We start from the raw sequence: 17,041 nt of genomic DNA on the forward strand, positions 1-17,041 counted from the left end.
TCTGGTCAAACAGGAATTGGTACTGGCGTTGCTGTAAGGAAACTGGTAACCTACCTACAAGCTATAAAAGCTACTCTTAATGTTCTGGAGCATCTAGTGCTTGTTTGTCTCAATTCTGATTGGTCCCCCACAGGGTACAGTTGGCGGCTTTTCCTGGTTATTGTAAGGGTGAGGCCTAGTCCCAGTATTGTTAGTCTGCAGCCTGACATGGCTGTGCTGATGTCAAGTTAAGCTTCTTCAGTTCCAAGACAAAAGTCACACCTCGGGGTCTGGAAAAATGACTCGGTGGATTTGAATTAAGACTGCTTGTTGCATAAGCACATGAACCCAAGTTCACAACCACAGCACCCGTGTTAAAAAAAAAAAAGAGGGGTTCAGGTGTAGATAAAAAGGTTCAAAGGTGAAAAGCACAAACTTTCTGTACCACCTATGTCTGGAGGCTCACAGCCACCTGTAAACCAGATCCAGGGGACCCAGTGACCTGTTTCTGGCCTCTTTGTGACTCTACACTCACATAAACATATCCCTACAGGCATATACAAATACACGTAATTAAAAATATTAAAAAAAAAATTTAATCAGTTATAGAGGCACACACGTTTAATCCTAGCACTTGGGAGTCAGAGGTAGGTGGATCTCTGAATCTGAGACCAGCCTGGTCTATAAAGCAAGTCCCAGGATAGCTAGACCTATACAGAGAAACCTTGTCTTAAAAAATGAAACAAAATTATATACGTGTGTGTGTGTATAAGTATGTAACATGTTAAAGTTTCTATGACTCCTTTAATTGGCTTATTGAGAACAGGTTGTTGCTTATTGAGGACTCACACTGTCCCATATAGGCCTTTGTCATATCCCATTGTGCCTGGCTTTGGTACCGTCCAATATTACTAAGATCATTTACAGCCATTCACTGTTCTGTGAGTCTCCACCTTCATCCCAGGGCAATGTGAGCTTCTCTAAGCTCACCAAGGCCTCCCCCAAATCATTTACGAATCCCTTTAGGAAGGGCACACATTCTCCATGCCCTTCCCCTAGAGAAAGGGGCACACACACTTCTGGGTTAATGAGCAGTTATGCTTTGTGTTAGCCTCCTTGCACATAATAATTTATTTATCGATGATCAGTTCGTTCCAGGAAACCTTGGACCTTTTCCCACCCCCAGAGTCAAAGGTTAGCTGACATGTGCTTAATGTTTAAACGCTAGTCTTAAACACAATCTGTCCTTCCCACCATGTGCACAAGACGGCTGGATGGCTTTTTACCAGCTTTCTATATCAACAGCTCAAGTGTGCACTTACCTCAGGACCTGTGGTATTGTTGGTCCTTCGAGACCTAGCTTCCCAGATCTGGGTGAACGCCTCCCCTCTGGTCTTAGATTGTATGCTCCTTCTACAAAGAACATAGCCTGGACCCTATTGCATGAAGGACCCCCTCCAACACAAAGGTCATACTGTTTTGTTCTTGAGATAGGATCTTAAGTAGCTGTCTGATATGGAACTTGGTAGCGTCAGAAGATGGCCTTGACTTTCTGATCCTCCTGCTTTCATCTCCCAAGGGATTATGGGTGTACCACCATACTTGGTTTATATGGTGCTGGGAATAGAACCCAGAGATTCAAGTATGCTTGCTTGGCAAACATTCTACCAACTTGGCCACACTCCCAGCCTGGTTTTAGTTGCCTGATAGCACCAATCACCCTCTGGAATGATTGACTTCTCTGTTTGTTCTTGTGTCTCTTCTACTGCAAAGAGTTCTGTCTAAACCCAGTCCACAGAGAGCCCAATGAGTGGCTGAACTAGATGGAGGGGAGATGCACACAATCCAATCCCCGTCTCTTCTCCGGGAAACTTCAGGAAAGTGTCCACCCTCCATTGGTAACATTTTCTAGCTGAAAGTGGCCTGTGAGGGCTGGAGTAGCCTCAACCGCTTCTTCCCGTGATGACGAAACACATCACAGAGGGGGAAGCCATTGAGAAATTCAATGAAGCAGGTGGAAAGAGAGAAGGAGATAGAGAAGGGGGAAGCAAGCTAACTTCTAGGCCTAGTGAACATGGAAGCATCTATCTCCCACTAATACTGACCAGCCCTGTTTGATCCAGGCAATCAGATGGCCAGAGGAGAATGGACCCGCCTTCCCTGCCTTGTCCTGGCTCCGGCTTCCATCCCAGGTAAACACACAAAGCAAAACGACTTAACAAGATTAGCTGAGTATTCGGAAGAGAACCAAATGGGATGTGCGGGCGGGGAACAGCTACAACAGAATATGGACCCTGGATCACTGCACGTGCTGGCCCATCCACCAGGTCTCGGGGCCTCTCTCCAGCCATGTAGGTCTACCTTTCACCGGGACTCTGCTTTTCTCCAGCCACGTGGGTGCCCCCTTCGTATCCCAGGCCAGTCTGCCCAAACCCCATCTCTGCACCGAGGCCTTTGCGGAGCCTTTGAGTCTTTCCCCAACCCCGCCAGCGCTGGCCCAGGTTGCCCCTTTTCCGCACCCTAGGGCACTCACAATAGCCAGACAGGGTAGCAGCAGCTGGGTTAAAAGCAGCAGTCCCCGCGCGGCACCTGCGCCCATGGCCCAGCCGTTTGTGCACGCGCAGCTCCGGCTCCCGGCCCAGCCCGGTATCCCCAGGCGAGGGATGCTCAGGCCCCGCAACATACCGCAGGCGCTCGGCGGTGATCGCGTTGCCGGTGTGTGGCCGCAGCACCGCTAGAAACAGGAGACGCATGTCGCTACCGCCAAGGACTGAGACACCAGGCCCCGGGCCTCAGTGGGGTCCGGGTGGACTCGGTCCCGCCCGCCGTTCCCAGGCGGAGCGGCAGGTTCAGGAGCAGAAAGGAAAAAGGGAAAGGGGGAAGGAAAAGGGGAAAGATAGGGAGGGGAGGAGAGGAGAGGGGAGGGGGAGGGGTCAAGAAGGGAAGGGAGGAGTGGAGGGAGAAGGGAGGGCTGGGGACCTGAGGGGATCAGAGGAGACTAGCGGGTGGGGAGGGGTCACGAGCCCAGTTGTCAGGCATCCACGAGCTCAGGAAGGTGAGGAGTGTCCACTGTTCCGAGGACCCACACACAGGTAGCCTGTGACTCCTCCCATGGTGTCCATGAGTGAGTTCCCACATGCAACACGATGGCTAGGAGACTGAGACTGCCCTCCCCACCACACCAGGACCGGGTGAGATATGGGGTGCAAGCCCAAATGCGGAGGTGGGGTTCGAGACTCACTCTTTGAGGGGACCCTGGACTCTGAAGCCTTAGGCCAGGCAGTTCATCCTATATTAGACCCCGGCATCCCTGAACGAAGTTCAGTGAACTTCCAGAAGAAGAGAGTGAAGGACAGCTTATGGAGCCAGGTTTCAGGGGTGCAGTTTGCAGTTCCAGCAATACCAAGACTGAGGCAGGAGGATTGCTGCCGCAAGATTCTGAGGAACAGAGGGGAAAGGCGACCTCCGGTAGTCCAGGATTCTTTGTTTGCTAGTCTGTTATTCTGCACGCTGAGTCACAACCCCAGGCCCAGAAAGGCAGCTTTTAGGGGACCATGGTGTGATGCTAGGATGTGGGGAGCCCAGGGCTGAGAGTCTCCTGCACTAAGTTGACCTGAGCGGGAGGCAGAGACGAGACAGAGCCCTCTGACAACATAACTTTTGGGTGAATTCATGGTGTCTCATAACACATGTGTGCAGTATTTAAAGCTGAGCAATATTATAGAACCAATATTTTAAACTTAATAACCCCTGAAATCAGTTTCTTCCCACCCCCCAAAAACCCCTGACAGCTTCAAAGGGGAAAGGATAGGTGCCTAGGCCTTAGTGTGGAATCCTTCCAGTCCAGCTCTGCAACACACTGACCTCTGATTTGTCAATGGACAAAGCCTGCCCCGCAGGGGGACAGTGAGACCAATTGTCCTGCCTTTCCACGGGGAGGGAGCAAGGGAAGCTTTTTGTATTTATTTTTTATGAAGTTACCTGTTTCTTCCCTCTCCTTAGTAAAGGCTTCTGGGACTTGCTTTTTCTTTCTTTTCTAACTTTCCTTCAAAAAAAATTATTGGTGTGTGTGTGTGTGTGTGTGTGTGTGTGTGTGTATTTAGTGCCTGCAGAGGCCAGAAGTGGGGATCAAATCCTTTTAAGCTGTAGTTACAAGTTGTTACGAACTGTCTGATGTGGGTTCTGGGACTCATACTCGGGGTTCATAGACTCCCAGACTTTATCTTTGAATCTGGAGATCAATCATCACATTCATATTCCAGGCAGCAGGAGGAAGGGGAAAAATGATGCCCTCAGAATACTGCATTTCTTTCTAGTTTTTTATTTGTTTGGTTGTTTTTGTTTGTTTGTTTGAGACAGGGTTTCTACAAGTAGCCCTGGAACTAGCTCTGTAGACCAGGCTGGCCTCAAACTCGCAGAGATCCACCTGCCTCTGCCTCCCGTGTTCTGGGATTAAAGGCGTGCACCACCACCACCTGCTTTAAAGCTGTGTTTTTAAAAGGTGGTTAAAGCTGGGTATAATGATATGCAACTTTAAGCCTAGCACAAACAAACCTAAAGTCTGAGCCCTTTATACCCATAGGCTTGCCTTGGAGCCTTTCAGCAAAAGAGGAGCCTTCTAGAGAATAAACTTCAGAAGTCAGAGTGTTATCTGGGCATCGTCCCCTCTGGACACTCTAGCAGAGTGATTCTCAACCTTCCTGATGCTGTGACCCTTTAATACAGTTCATGTTGTGGTGACCCCCCAACCATAAAATTATTTTGTTGCTACTTTATAACTGTAATTTTGCTACTGTTATAGTTGTAATGTAAATATCCAATATGTCACATCTCACAGGTTGAGAACCACTGCTCTGGGCATCCCTATATTGGTTCCTTGCTGCTGGTGGATAAAGATAAAGTCTGGCTGTCAACATTGCCTTTCTGGAGTTGCACCTCCCCAGGCTCTACCTGGTGTGCGACCACTGTCTCTGCTGTCTGTCCTTTGGTCCTCCCTCCATAGATGGCCTCTTGTCAAAACGTTTGTTTTAGCTACAGCAAAAAGCCCCTTTCCAAATAACACTGTGGAGGTCAGAATGTGCGTGTCCCCTGCAAAATCTGTGGTGAGACTGAGGTACAGCATGGGTTCTCTGAACAAGTGCAGGCCAGAGGCTCTGCATCAGTGGGTAGGGAAAGGTCTCGAGGGAAAAAAACAAGACACAAGCAGACCACAACCCTCATTAAACACCAAATCTGCTGGTCCCTTCATCTCCAACTTGTTGCCTCTATGACTGTGAATTTTCTATTGTGTCTGCATAAATTATCCAGACTCTGGTGTTTTGTTATAGATTCAGTTTCTAGGGGTTAGGACATGGGCATATTGTTTCTTAGGGTCACCATATGTATTAACTACTTTTCGTGGCTGTGATAAAATACTAACAAAACAATTATGGGGTGGAAGAGTTTATTATGACTTATGATTCCAGAGGGATAAAGGCCATCATGGTTGGGGAGCTTGGCGACAGGTGATACTCATGGTAACAGGAGCAGGAAGCTGTGAGCTCACATCTTTAACAAGAACGAGGCAGAAAGAGGACGATGTGGGGTGAGACTATGAACCCCCAGGACATGTATCTTCTATCAAGGCTGTAACTCCCCCAAGGTTCCATAACCTTCCCAAAAAGTGCATCACCTAATGGGAACCAAATGTCCAAATATTTGAGCCAGTGGGGGACATTCTCACAAACCACAACACCACACAAACCTGACACAACCCCAGTTCTAGGGCTGGAGAGATGGCTCAGCAGTTAAAAACACTGACAACTCTTCCAGAAATCCTGAGATCAATTCCCAGCAACTACATGGTGGCTCACAACCACCTATAATGAGATCTGGTGCCCTCTTCTGGACTACAGGATGGATACTGTGTAAATAAATAAATAAATCTTTAAAAAAAACCCCAGTTTTAGAAATGACTGCTTATGCAAAATATTCCCCCATCTTTCTCACTCTTGAGTGTATTGTCCCCTCTCCCCCTCCATGGCCCTACTCTGCTTTCTAACCATACTATGAAGGAATCAGTCCTTGTCTCAAATGCATCAAGACTGAGTGGTTGCTACTCTCCTCCCAACCTCTGTGTGCTGGGGCAGGCAGCAACATGAACATCCTAGGCGATATTCACTAAACACTCACTTCATTCTGATGAGGCATTGAATGCGTGCTATCATGTCCTGATTTCCTTTAAAGATTTTGTATGTTCTACGTATATGAGTGTTTTGCTTGCATGTATGTCTGTGTACCACGTGTATGCAGTATCCATGGAGACTAGACGATGTCAATCCCCTGGAGCTGGAGTTACAGGCGGTTATGAGGTGCAGGGGTGCTGGGAATCAAACTCTGGTCCTCTCCAAGAGTAGCTGGTGCTCTTAGCTGCCGAGCCATCTCTCCAGCCTTTGCGTCCTGATTTCTGATAGGAAATTTGGCCAGGCTGAAGCTCACACTGGGTGTTTCTAGAGTATGAGTGTTCCATCAGGTGGGAAAAGTTGATATATCTTTTGTGGCCCATAACTTTGACAAGTCCACTGCTTCAATTTATTCCCTTGTAAAATGAGAAAACTAGAAACAGTATCATGGCCAACTAGCTCATTTTTCATGGAGTCTTTTACGATGGTCTCAAGTAGGTAATAGAAAAGGACGCGCAGGCAAATATGTTATCATGGAAATGTAGAAATGATTACTAGGGAGAAGGGAGACTGCTGAGATTGCTCCGGCTGCTTCTAACATAAGGGTCTTAAAATATATGCAAAGAAAAATCTGGTTCTTTTTTCTTTGATCATAGTGTTTGCTCAGATTGTTTCCAAGTTCCTAACACCAGAGAGAACAAACATTTTTATCACCTACTCTGTAAAGTTAGAATGTTCTAAGGAGAGCTCCAAGGGCCCGCTACCTTTAGAAATGGCTCTGTTGTCAAAATCAACACTTGAAGTCTTTTTTTCTTGTATGCTCATAATAGGCCAGGCAGCCACGTCTCTGTTGCTATCAGAGAGTCGAGGCTTTGTACCCCTGTACTTCTTCATGACGCTGCAGGCTGTGGGTTGCTGTGTGCCTGTGTGTGTGAGTGTGCATTACTGCATGACAGAAAAGGAAGGGGAGAAACAGAGGAAAGATAAGGGAGCGGAAGTGTAGTGATATATTATTTCTATTTTGATAAATAAATCTTTCTGAAGACCAGAGACAAAGCTAAAGCCAATACAGGTCAGAGAAAGGTGGCACACACCTTTAATCCCAGGACTGGGGAGACAGAGTCAGACGGAATTTTGTGAGTTCAAGGCCACCCTGGTCTACACAAGATCTATGCCGAAACAAATCCAGGTGGTGGTGGCTCACACCTTTAATCCCAGTCCTAGGGAGTCACAGGCCCTTAATCCCAGCACTAGAGGAAATAGAAAACGGGAGGAGAGAGAGGCTTAGTCTGCTTAGTTTGCAGTCACCCAGCCTTGGTAGAGGTTAAGACTTCTCTAGTGGCTTGGCTGCTTTGTTTTTCTGGTTTTCAGGTTGAATCCCAATATCTATCTCTGGCTTCTCATTATTCATGCTACAGGGAAAGGGGAGAAAGGGGACACATTTTGAACACATATGAAAGAAGAGTCAAAATCACACAGAATCCCATGGTCCTGAGAAAACCACGTGCCGTTCTGATGTGAAAGATCCTGCTCAGGCTGACCGTCGTGAGTGCGCGATCCTCGGCTGGTGGCGCTCTTGCTGTTTTGCACAATTATGGAACATTTAGGAAATGGAGCCTCAGTGGAGGAAGTGGGCTGCTGAGGGACGAGGAGGTGGGCGGGCCTTGAGGTTTATAGCCGGATCCTGTTTCCTGTCAGTCTGTACTCCCTGACCTGCCCGCGTGTCAGATGCCTCCCCTGCCACACCTTCCTGGTCAGGGTGGCTTCTTCCTTTCCTCGTGTTGCTTGTTTTAGCCATTTTTTAAAATCACAGTGACCAGAACAGTGACTAACCAGAACTCTGCTCATGTTTTCGAGTTTTCCAAATCTTAGAATGAGTTCACAGTAATCTCCCTGTTCACAGGTGATGACTGTGTGAACCTTGTACAGGTACTGAGCTGTGCTCTGTCTAACCCCCACAGATCTCAGTGAAGGTTCTACTATTTGTACCCTCAACATGGGAATCTGAGAATCAGGAAGCAGGAGCCTCCCATTACATCAGGTGCACTTATATATTCTTTCTTTGGCTTTATTATAAAAATATATATTTGTCTATTTTGTAGAGAAGAGTTCATGTGACCCAGGCTGACTTCAAGCTCACTATACTGCTTAGTTTTTCTGTCAGTTTGACACATGCTAGGGTCATCTAGGAAGAGGAACCTCAACTGGGAAAAATGCCTCCTTTAAATTGGACTGCAGGCAAGTCTGCAGGGCATTTCTTGATGGATGAGTGATGTAGGCAAGGTCCAGCCCACTGTAGGCGGTGTAACCTTGCAGTTGGAGAAAGTCACATTCCTCCCTGGCCTCTGCTGCAGGTCCTGCCTCCAGGCTCCTGCCCCGACTTCCCTAGAGGATGTACTGTGATATGGAAGTGTAAGCGAAATAAACCCTTTCCTCCTTCAATTGGTTTTGGCCAGTGTTTTAAAGCAGCAGTAGAAAGCAAATGTCCGAGTTCATGTTTCTGTTGCTGTGGTGAAACACCATGACCGAAAGAAAGGTGGGTAGGCAAAGGTTTACTTGGCTGACACTTCCACTCTATAGTCATCACTGAAGGAAGCCAGGATAAGAACTCAAACGGGGCAGGAACCTGGAGGTAGGAACTGATGCAGAGGCCTGGAAGGGAGAGTTGCTGCTTATTCGATTACTCCCCATAGGTTTCTCAGTCCGTTTTCTTATAGAATTTAGGACTACTTGCCCAAGGGTAGCACCACCCACAATGGACTGGAATCTCCCACATCAATCACTAATTAAGAAAATGCCCCACAGCTGGTGGTGTGTGGCAGGTGGTGGATAGGGGGTGACCCAAGCCTTTAATCCCAGCACTCGGGAGGCAGAGGCAGGCTGATCTCTGTGAGTTTGAGGGGCCACCCTGGTTTACAGACAAAGTTCCAGGACAGAGGACAGGCGCCAAAGCCAAAAAAGGTTTGTCTTGAAAAACTAAAGAACGAAAGGAAGAAAGGAAGAAAGAAAGAAAGACAGACAGAAAGAAAAGAAAAGAAAATGCCCCATAGGTATTCCCATTTCTGATTTTCTGGGGTGCTGTGGATGCAATCTGGGACTTTGAACATGCTAGGCAAGCACACTACCCACTGAACCACTTCCCCAGCCCCAAAGACAGAACATTTTTGTTGTTGACCTCTGTTCTACTTTGGTTTGCATTTGTTCTTGCTACAACAGAAGGAGGAACCGTAGATGTTATTATGTCTAACATGTTCTGTTTTTATTTAGTAACCATGGTAGGTGAGCTGATGGGATGTCTCAATGGGTAAAACCACTAGCTACCAAGCCTGATAACCTGAATTCAATCCCCAGGACCCACATGGTGAAGAGGAGTTGTCTTCTGGCCTCCTTGTGCATGTCCTAGAAGCTGGAGAGATGGCTCAGTGGTTCCGGGTACTAGCTGCTCTTGCAGAGGAGCCAAGTTTATCTCCAGGCACTCACATTAGGTGGCTCACAGCTTCCTGCAAACCCAGTTTAAGGGGATGTGATACCTTTGCTCTCCAGGGGCACCTGCACACATGCACATATGCACACAAGGCACAAAATTAAGTACAATTTTTAAAATCTTTTTTTTTAAATCTAGGCCTGAGGAGCTGGCTCAGTAGTTAAGAGTACATATACTGTTCTTCCAAAGGATCTGAGTTCAGTTCCCAGCAACCATGTCAGGTGGCTCACAACTACCTATAACTCGAGCTGCAGGGGATCTGACACCTCTGGTCTCTGTAGGCATTTGCACTTATGTGCACAAACTTAGACACACACACTAATAATAACAGCAATAATAATGAAATTAAAATTTTAAAATAATAAATTTGGTAGGCAAAATTAGACAGCAGGTCCCAATAGACACGTGCCTTCTGCTGGTGGCTCAGGCATGTCCCGTGCCATGAATTACCAAGAGGAGGAATTGTAGCTATATCGCTTCTACACCTTAAAACAGGAAAACAATGTCCTGGTGGGAACAATAAGCCAAAGGCTGGGAGGAAAGTATTTATCAGACTAGAATTGGTATAAAAAAGGCTAGAGAGGTAGCTCAGCAGGAAAGAGCACTTGCTGCTTCTGCAGAAGACCCGAGTTCTCTTCCCAGCATCCATGCTGGCGGCTCACAACCAGTAGCAACTCCAGCTCCAAGAGATGCAACGCCTGTGGCCTCCACGGGCAACTACATTCATGTGTACATAACCTCACACAGACATATACACACGATTAAAAATAAATCTTTAAAGTTATAACAACAATTAGACAGGGTGGACTGAAACACAGTGGACAATTCTGAGCTCGGGGTGGGGGAGAAGAGAAAGAGAGAGAGTCTTCTGAAAGAGAATGGAGCCCTTCTGCAGCAGTGGGGAGAGGAAACCTCACTTTGTCTCATGGGCCATTTGTGTGGGGTTGTGTTTGGACAGAGTTTAAGAGTGCAGCTCACTATCTCAGGATAGTAAATTTTATAAGGTCACATGTCCCCATCGATAGGACATCCCCTCTAGGTTGGGACCAAAGGGCTATTAGGACTCAGATTCTAATTGTTTGAATAAAAGTGTCACACAAGTCAGGCTTCAAGCCTTTAGAGACTATTTGCTAAATAAACACTGCAGTATTTAACATTTTATTTTGGGCCTTTTTGTCTGTATGAACTATACAGAGTGAGCCTCAACTCGTGCCTGTCCCTTTAAAAGAAGTGAGCATTCCTGACTTGGTGGGCAACTCCAGCAGGTCCTAAGACAGGGTGGGGGTGGGGCACAACTTCTAGATGAAGGGTGGGAAGGAAGGGGGAGCATCAGCCCATGACCTCAAAGAACCACATCGCACCCTGAACTCCAGGTGAGCTATCTGCCACTCTTCACAAATTTTAGGTCCTGGGCTTGTTGTCATGGCAATGCCCAGACTTCTAGCATGCAGAGCTGTGTGTTCGTCAATTCCATTTCTTTTTATGAGCAACTGAGGTTTCTCGATCTAATTACATCGTGATAGAAACATAAAAACATATGTAGAGAATGCTTCCACATACCAATCTCACATCTACAAGATCATTTGACTATAGAGTACCCCAGCATCTACATGACTGGAATTCAATGTAACAGTACCTTCTTGTACCTGTGGCTGTCTCCAAGCTTTTGAGATCCTTTTTAGCAACATCGTAACCAGTGGTTTAGAGACAAATCTCCCACCAAAGCCAGCAGTTCACAATCTGCAATTGGGCAGAGGGCTCATCTCCAGTTCTCCCCAAGGGAGCTCCATCCTCAAGTCTGTCCACTCGACACATCAGCTGCCAAAGCGCCACCAGCACCATGGATTTTCCAGGTGAAATTACAAAAAGTACCCTCTTTCGGGGGGAGTGGGGGGAGCGGGTGGAGTTGAGACAGGGTTTCCCTGTGTAGCCCTGGCTGTCCTGGAACTCACTCTGTAGACCAGGCTGGCCTTTATTAACCCACAGAGATCCACCTGACTCTGTCTCCCAAGTGCTGGGATTAAAGGTGTGTGTCACTATGCAGGACTTTGAATTTTAAATTTATTGTATTTTATTTTGTTTTTTCATGAAAAGCTTGTTTTCTTATACTGCAACACTTCCCTGTCGTCGTCCTCCCACCCCCGCGGGCCACCTGTGTATGCATTACTTATAAGAATTAGAGGGGTTTTTTTTTGTTTGTTCGTTTTTGTTTTTAAAAACCAGGTCTCATTATGTAGAACAGCCTGGCCTTGAACTCACAGAGCTCCACCTTACTCTGTCCTGTATCGTGGACCAGCAAGCATGACTGAATTTTGTTTTGTTTTGTTTTTGTTTGTTTGTTTGGTTGGTTGGTTGGTTTTTCAAGACAGAGTGTCTCTGTGTAACAGTCCTGGCTGTCCTGGAACTTGCTCTGTAAACCAGGCTCGCCTTGAACTCACAGAGATCCGCCTGCCTATTAAAGGCAGTGATGCCACTACTGCCCGGCTAACACCACTGGAATTTTTTATTTGGGGGTGACCTGTTTATGTCACTTCAGAAGAAATTGTGCAATGTGATTTCTGCCAGCATCATCTTAAAAAATAATCCTCTCAGCCAGGCAGTGGTGACATGCCTTTAATCCCAGCACTCAGGGAGGCAGAGGCAGGGGGAGCTCTGTGAGTTCAAGGCCAGCTTGATCTACAGTGTGAGTTTCGGAACAGCCAGAGATACACAGAGTAACCCTGTCTTGAAAAATCTAATAATAATAATAATAACAGTAATAGTAATAATTCCCTCCCTGACACTACATTCCCAACTTCTTTTAATTTTTAAATATATTTTTGGTCCTTTCATTTTATATGTCTTCTACCCGGAATTTAGTCAGCACAGAATGTGAAACCGCCTCTCCCATATTCAGTAGTTTTTCCTAACAGAATTAATTGAACAATTGCCCCCTTTTGGCCTGAGTTACAAATCTGTTTATTGTTGTGGGCTCAGTTTTTATTTCACTTTTCAATCATTCATGCATTCGTTTGTTTATTGTGTGTGTAGGTATGCATGTGCCACAGTTCAAGCATGCAAGTCAGAGGGCAGCTTGTGGGAGTCAGTTCTCTCCCTCCTCCATGTGGGTCCCAGGATCCCAGTTCAGGCGGGCAGGCTTGGTGGCAAGTGCTTTACCCAGTGAATCATCCTGCTAGCCCTGGGCTGAGTCATCTTTATGAGTGCTTCAAGTCTCATTCATTGTCTTTGTCCCCATTAACCTTTCCTATCAGTCTAACCCCAAATAGGCACACATTTTAGTTGCAAATTACCCAGGTTTTTTTTTATTCCAATACAGAAATAAGATTTTAAAAAGTTTTAGACAACATCTAATGTATCCTACCATGACCTTAAACCCTCTCTGAAGCTCACAATGGCTTTGATTTTCCTCCCTCCACCCTTCAAGTGCTAGATTTTCTGGTGTGTGCCAACACACCATTCAAGACTAAGATTATACTTAAGAAATTACAAAGTGATAATTAGAGGGCTGGAGAGATGATTCAGTAATAGGAACATTTGCTGCTCTTCCAGATTACCTGAGTTTGGATCCCAGCAGAACTCAGATCCTAAATTCAGACCAGCTCGTTACAGCTGCCTCTGACCCCAGCTCTAGGAGAGACAAGACGCTCTTCTGACCTAGAAGAAAGTGCACCTGCACATAAAACACAAATAAAAACTTTAAAAAAATCTCAGAACAAATGTGGTACTCCATGTGGTGGGATTAAAGACCTTCGACCCCGGCACTGGAAGGCAGAGGTAGGTGGATCTCTGTGTGTTTGAGGAGGCCGACCTGGCCTACATGGTGATAAAAAGCAAAGGTTAGCAGTGGGCGGGTAGCATCACTGCACTCTTAACATCCGGAACATCTCATGATGCACAGAAGCAGAAGTTGGTCTTCTTTCACTTACCCCTTGTCCTCCCTCTTGCCCTTTCCCCTTCTAATGACGAATGATTGATGTTCACAGACATCTTGTGGGTTCTAAAGCACAAGAGAAAAGGCACGAAGAAGGATGAATTTCTCCCCAGACGGTCAAATAAAATGAGAACTTGAAGCAGCTCATTTCTCTAAGCTGATGGTCTCACATCCTCTATTAAAAGAAACTCAAAGTCATCCTGAGATTAATACATCAGAGCACAGACTGCTTTTTTTTTTTTCTTACGTCTTTTGCTTCCGTTCAGGTTATCTGGAATCTTAGTTGCTACTGCTACTTTACCTAAGAGAAGTCAGAAGGCAGACAGCACTGCCCATGACCACAAGGGGTCTGGTATAGGAAGCTGGGCAGTCATGTCAGCATCATTCCCTGAGGAAACAGACAGGTCCAGAAAGGCAAAAGTGGCCAGAGTGCCAAGGCTGAGCAGCCATGACATGCTGGTTCTGAAACACTCGCTGGGGGGATTTAAATGCCTTCCCCCATATACAGGGCACCAATGACAAGTCAAAGAATGACTCCATCACAGTCCAGCGTGGGGAACCAATAAGAATATTGGGCTTGCTTACAGATGTAGGTGGACTTTTCTGTCCCGCCAGTCCCAAATAACCACACAGAGACTTAATATTAGTTATAACTGCTCAGCTGACAGTTTAGGCTTGTTTTTAGCTAGCCCTTATAACTGAAATTAACCCGTTTCTCTTACTCTATATGCTGCCTCAAGGCTTGATTACCTCATCCATGTACTTCCCATGCTGCTCAGTCTGTATCTCATGGCGTCTCTTCTAACTCTGCCCTTTCTCTCCTCAGCATTCTTTCCGCCCCCCAAATCCTGCCTAGCCATTGGCCAATCAGCTTATTAACAATGAAACACGTCTTTACAGTGTACAGAAGAATTATTCCACAGCATACAGAATATATGCGAGGGGTTCTCAACAGGAGTGTGGGTGGACCAAAGCAGCCACACTGGAAAGTCTTATCTCAATACGGACAACTTTTCATTGCTGGGGTTTCTACTGTCTGGACACTCTAGCAGCGGCTGACACCATACAGTCACATGCAGCTGGGTCAGAATTTCACACAGCTAGCTGGGAGGTGCTGTGGGAAGCAACTAGCATCTCAGGGGGAGAGTCCAGTGACTCGCCCTACCCAGTCCAAAAATGAGGAAATGCCAACAGTCAAACCCTCCAATGTGCTCCCCCAATCCTGCTCTTTCAAATTCGTGCTTTTTATTTTTATGTCTGTTGGTGCTTTGCCAGCATGTATTTCTGTGTGAGGGTGTCAGAAGCCCTGAAATTGGAGTTGCAGACAGGTGTGATAGACCATGTGGGTGATAGAAATTGAGCCGGATAACTCTGAAAGAGCAGTCAGTGCTCCTAATTACTGAGCCATCTCTCCAGTCCCATCAAATTCATGGCCTCTTTGTTGTATGTTTTTTGTTATCAATTTTTTTTAAAAAAAATTCCCTTTTAATTATGACTACTGTGTCAAAGGCTGACCTTTCCAGCATGGCAGCTGCATTCCTAACAGTGTAGCTCGGGGACTCAAAGCATGTGGAGCAAAGGCTGCCAGAATGTCTAAAGTCTTAGACTCAGACCTGGCCCAGGACTCGTTACATTCTTAGTCAAAGCAGGTTGCAAGTCCAGGCCTGTGGCGATGGTACCCGGGAAGACTACACCCAGGCTACCATGGCCTGACTCTTGGTTCAGAAGAATGAGCTCAGATTGCCTGAGCCTCTGTGCAGCAAGACAACCAGGTTTACATGTGAAACTTTTGCATCTTAAAAAGTATTTTTAAGGGCTGGAGAGATGGCTCAGCGGTTAAGAGCACTGCCTGCTCTTCCAAAAGGTCCTGAGTTCAATTCCCAGCAACCACATGGTGGCTCACAACCATCTGTAATGAGGTCTGGTGCCCTCTTCTGGCCTTCAGGCACACACAAAATATTGTATACATAATAAATAAATAAATATTTTAAAAAAGTACTTTTAATTATGTATATATGTCTGAGTGTGGGTTTGTACACCTGAGTGCAGTGCCCTCAGATCCGGAACAGAGCATTAGATATCCTGGAACTGGAGTTCCAAGTGGTGGATGAGTCACCCGATATGGGTGCTGGGAGCCTAATTCAGGTCTTCTGCAAGAGCAGTATGCACTCCTAACTTCATCTTTCCAACATTAGCCTCTTTGTTTTTGATCAATAGTTCACTTCCAGCTGATAACAGTTCTACCATGATATGGCCAACAGATCATACAGCTTACCTATGCAGAATGAAAAACTTAGTAGTTTTTATTTTATCCATACAGTCATACAATCAATTTTTAATATATATATATATTTTTTTGGTTTTTTGAGACAGGGTTTCTCTGTGGCTTTGGAGCCTGTCTTGGAACTAGCTCTTGTAGATCAGGCTGGTCTTGAACTCACATAGATCCACTTACTCTTTTAAGACTCTGCCTGCCCCGCAATCTTATACCCTAGCAGTCGCTCTCTAGTTGTACAGTCCGCCTAACATTCATTGTCTGGGAACCCTTGACTAACCTGTACTGATATTTGCCTATTTCAGACATTTCAGAGAAACAGGATCTTGCTAAGGGCTGCAGAGATGGCTCACCTGTTAAGATCTGTTGCTACTCTTCCAGAGGACCTAAACTGTTTCCAGCACCCACATCAAATAGCTCACGATTACCTGTAATTCCAGTTCCAAGGAGCCTCTGATGGGACAGCACACACACACACACACACACACACACACACACACACGATTTAAAATAACCAAATATTTTTCGAGGAAATATCAAATTTGTTCTAGTTTTTCTGTTGTTGTGACCAACCAAAAACAAGCTAAAAGTGTTTATGTTAGCTTACAGGTTATAATCCATCAAGGGAAGTCAGGGTAGTAATTCAAGACAGGAAGATGGAGGCAGGAACTGAAGCAGAAGCCATGGGGGACCGCTGCTTACTTGCTCAGCTACTTTCATTACACAACTCAGAAGCACCTGCCCAGGGGTAGCATCACCCACTATGGGCTGGGCCCTTCCACATCAATCACCAATCAAAAAAATGCCCCACAGACTCGCCCACAGGCCAATCTGATGAAGGCAATTCCTCAACCGAGGTTTCCTCTACCCATCTGTCAAGCCGACAACTGAAGCTAATGAAGACACTGGCTCACTCCTTACCACCATCACCCCCAACATTGTGACCATACTAGAACATCCTGTGTTGGCTTTGTCTCCGTTCTCAAAGTTTCTAATTCAGGGACCTCAGAGCACTACCCATGATTCCTCATCCACACGCTTTGAGGCCCCCCAATCTACTCTTCCTTAGTTCTTCATTTCCCTGAGGAAGTTGGCTTAATCCCTTTAGATGAGTTTAGTACCATCCAAACTACACATTTACAATAAGCAGTGACACACCAGCTCAGTCAGTCCAAATGGACTGTCATCCCACTACAGTCTTTGCCCACAAG

The 17,041-nt window shown here is 46.1% G+C and overlaps 1 protein-coding gene and 1 long non-coding RNA gene across 5 annotated transcripts in view; one reads left to right on the forward strand and one right to left on the reverse strand.

Moving 5' to 3' along the window:
- The window catches only part of Glt1d1 (glycosyltransferase 1 domain containing 1), a 75,134-nt gene extending 71,987 nt beyond the window's left edge, over positions 1–3,147 (reverse strand). Inside the window, exon 1 of one of the 4 annotated variants that reach the window (XM_048433688.3) lies at positions 2,665–3,123. In XM_048433688.3, coding sequence (XP_048289645.2) covers positions 2,665–2,732 — 68 coding nt within the window. In that variant the 5' untranslated portion in view covers positions 2,733–3,123. Of the gene's footprint in view, positions 1–2,512; positions 2,534–2,664 lie in introns of those variants that run through there. The other 3 variants (XM_048433689.3, XM_087903616.1, XM_087903617.1) reach the window with 3 other exon arrangements.
- On the forward strand, positions 1,718–13,739 carry LOC146895443 (uncharacterized). Its single transcript, XR_014998992.2, has 5 exons — positions 1,718–1,877; positions 2,103–2,171; positions 8,102–8,181; positions 13,174–13,398; positions 13,608–13,739. It is a non-coding gene; the product is annotated as an uncharacterized LOC146895443 (long non-coding RNA).
- Positions 13,740–17,041: the final 3,302 nt, after the last annotated feature.

The sequence above is a fragment of the Myodes glareolus genome, chromosome 2 (genome assembly GCF_982192425.1).
Source record: "Myodes glareolus chromosome 2, mMyoGla1.1, whole genome shotgun sequence".
Classification (NCBI taxonomy): Eukaryota; Metazoa; Chordata; class Mammalia; order Rodentia; family Cricetidae; genus Myodes; species Myodes glareolus.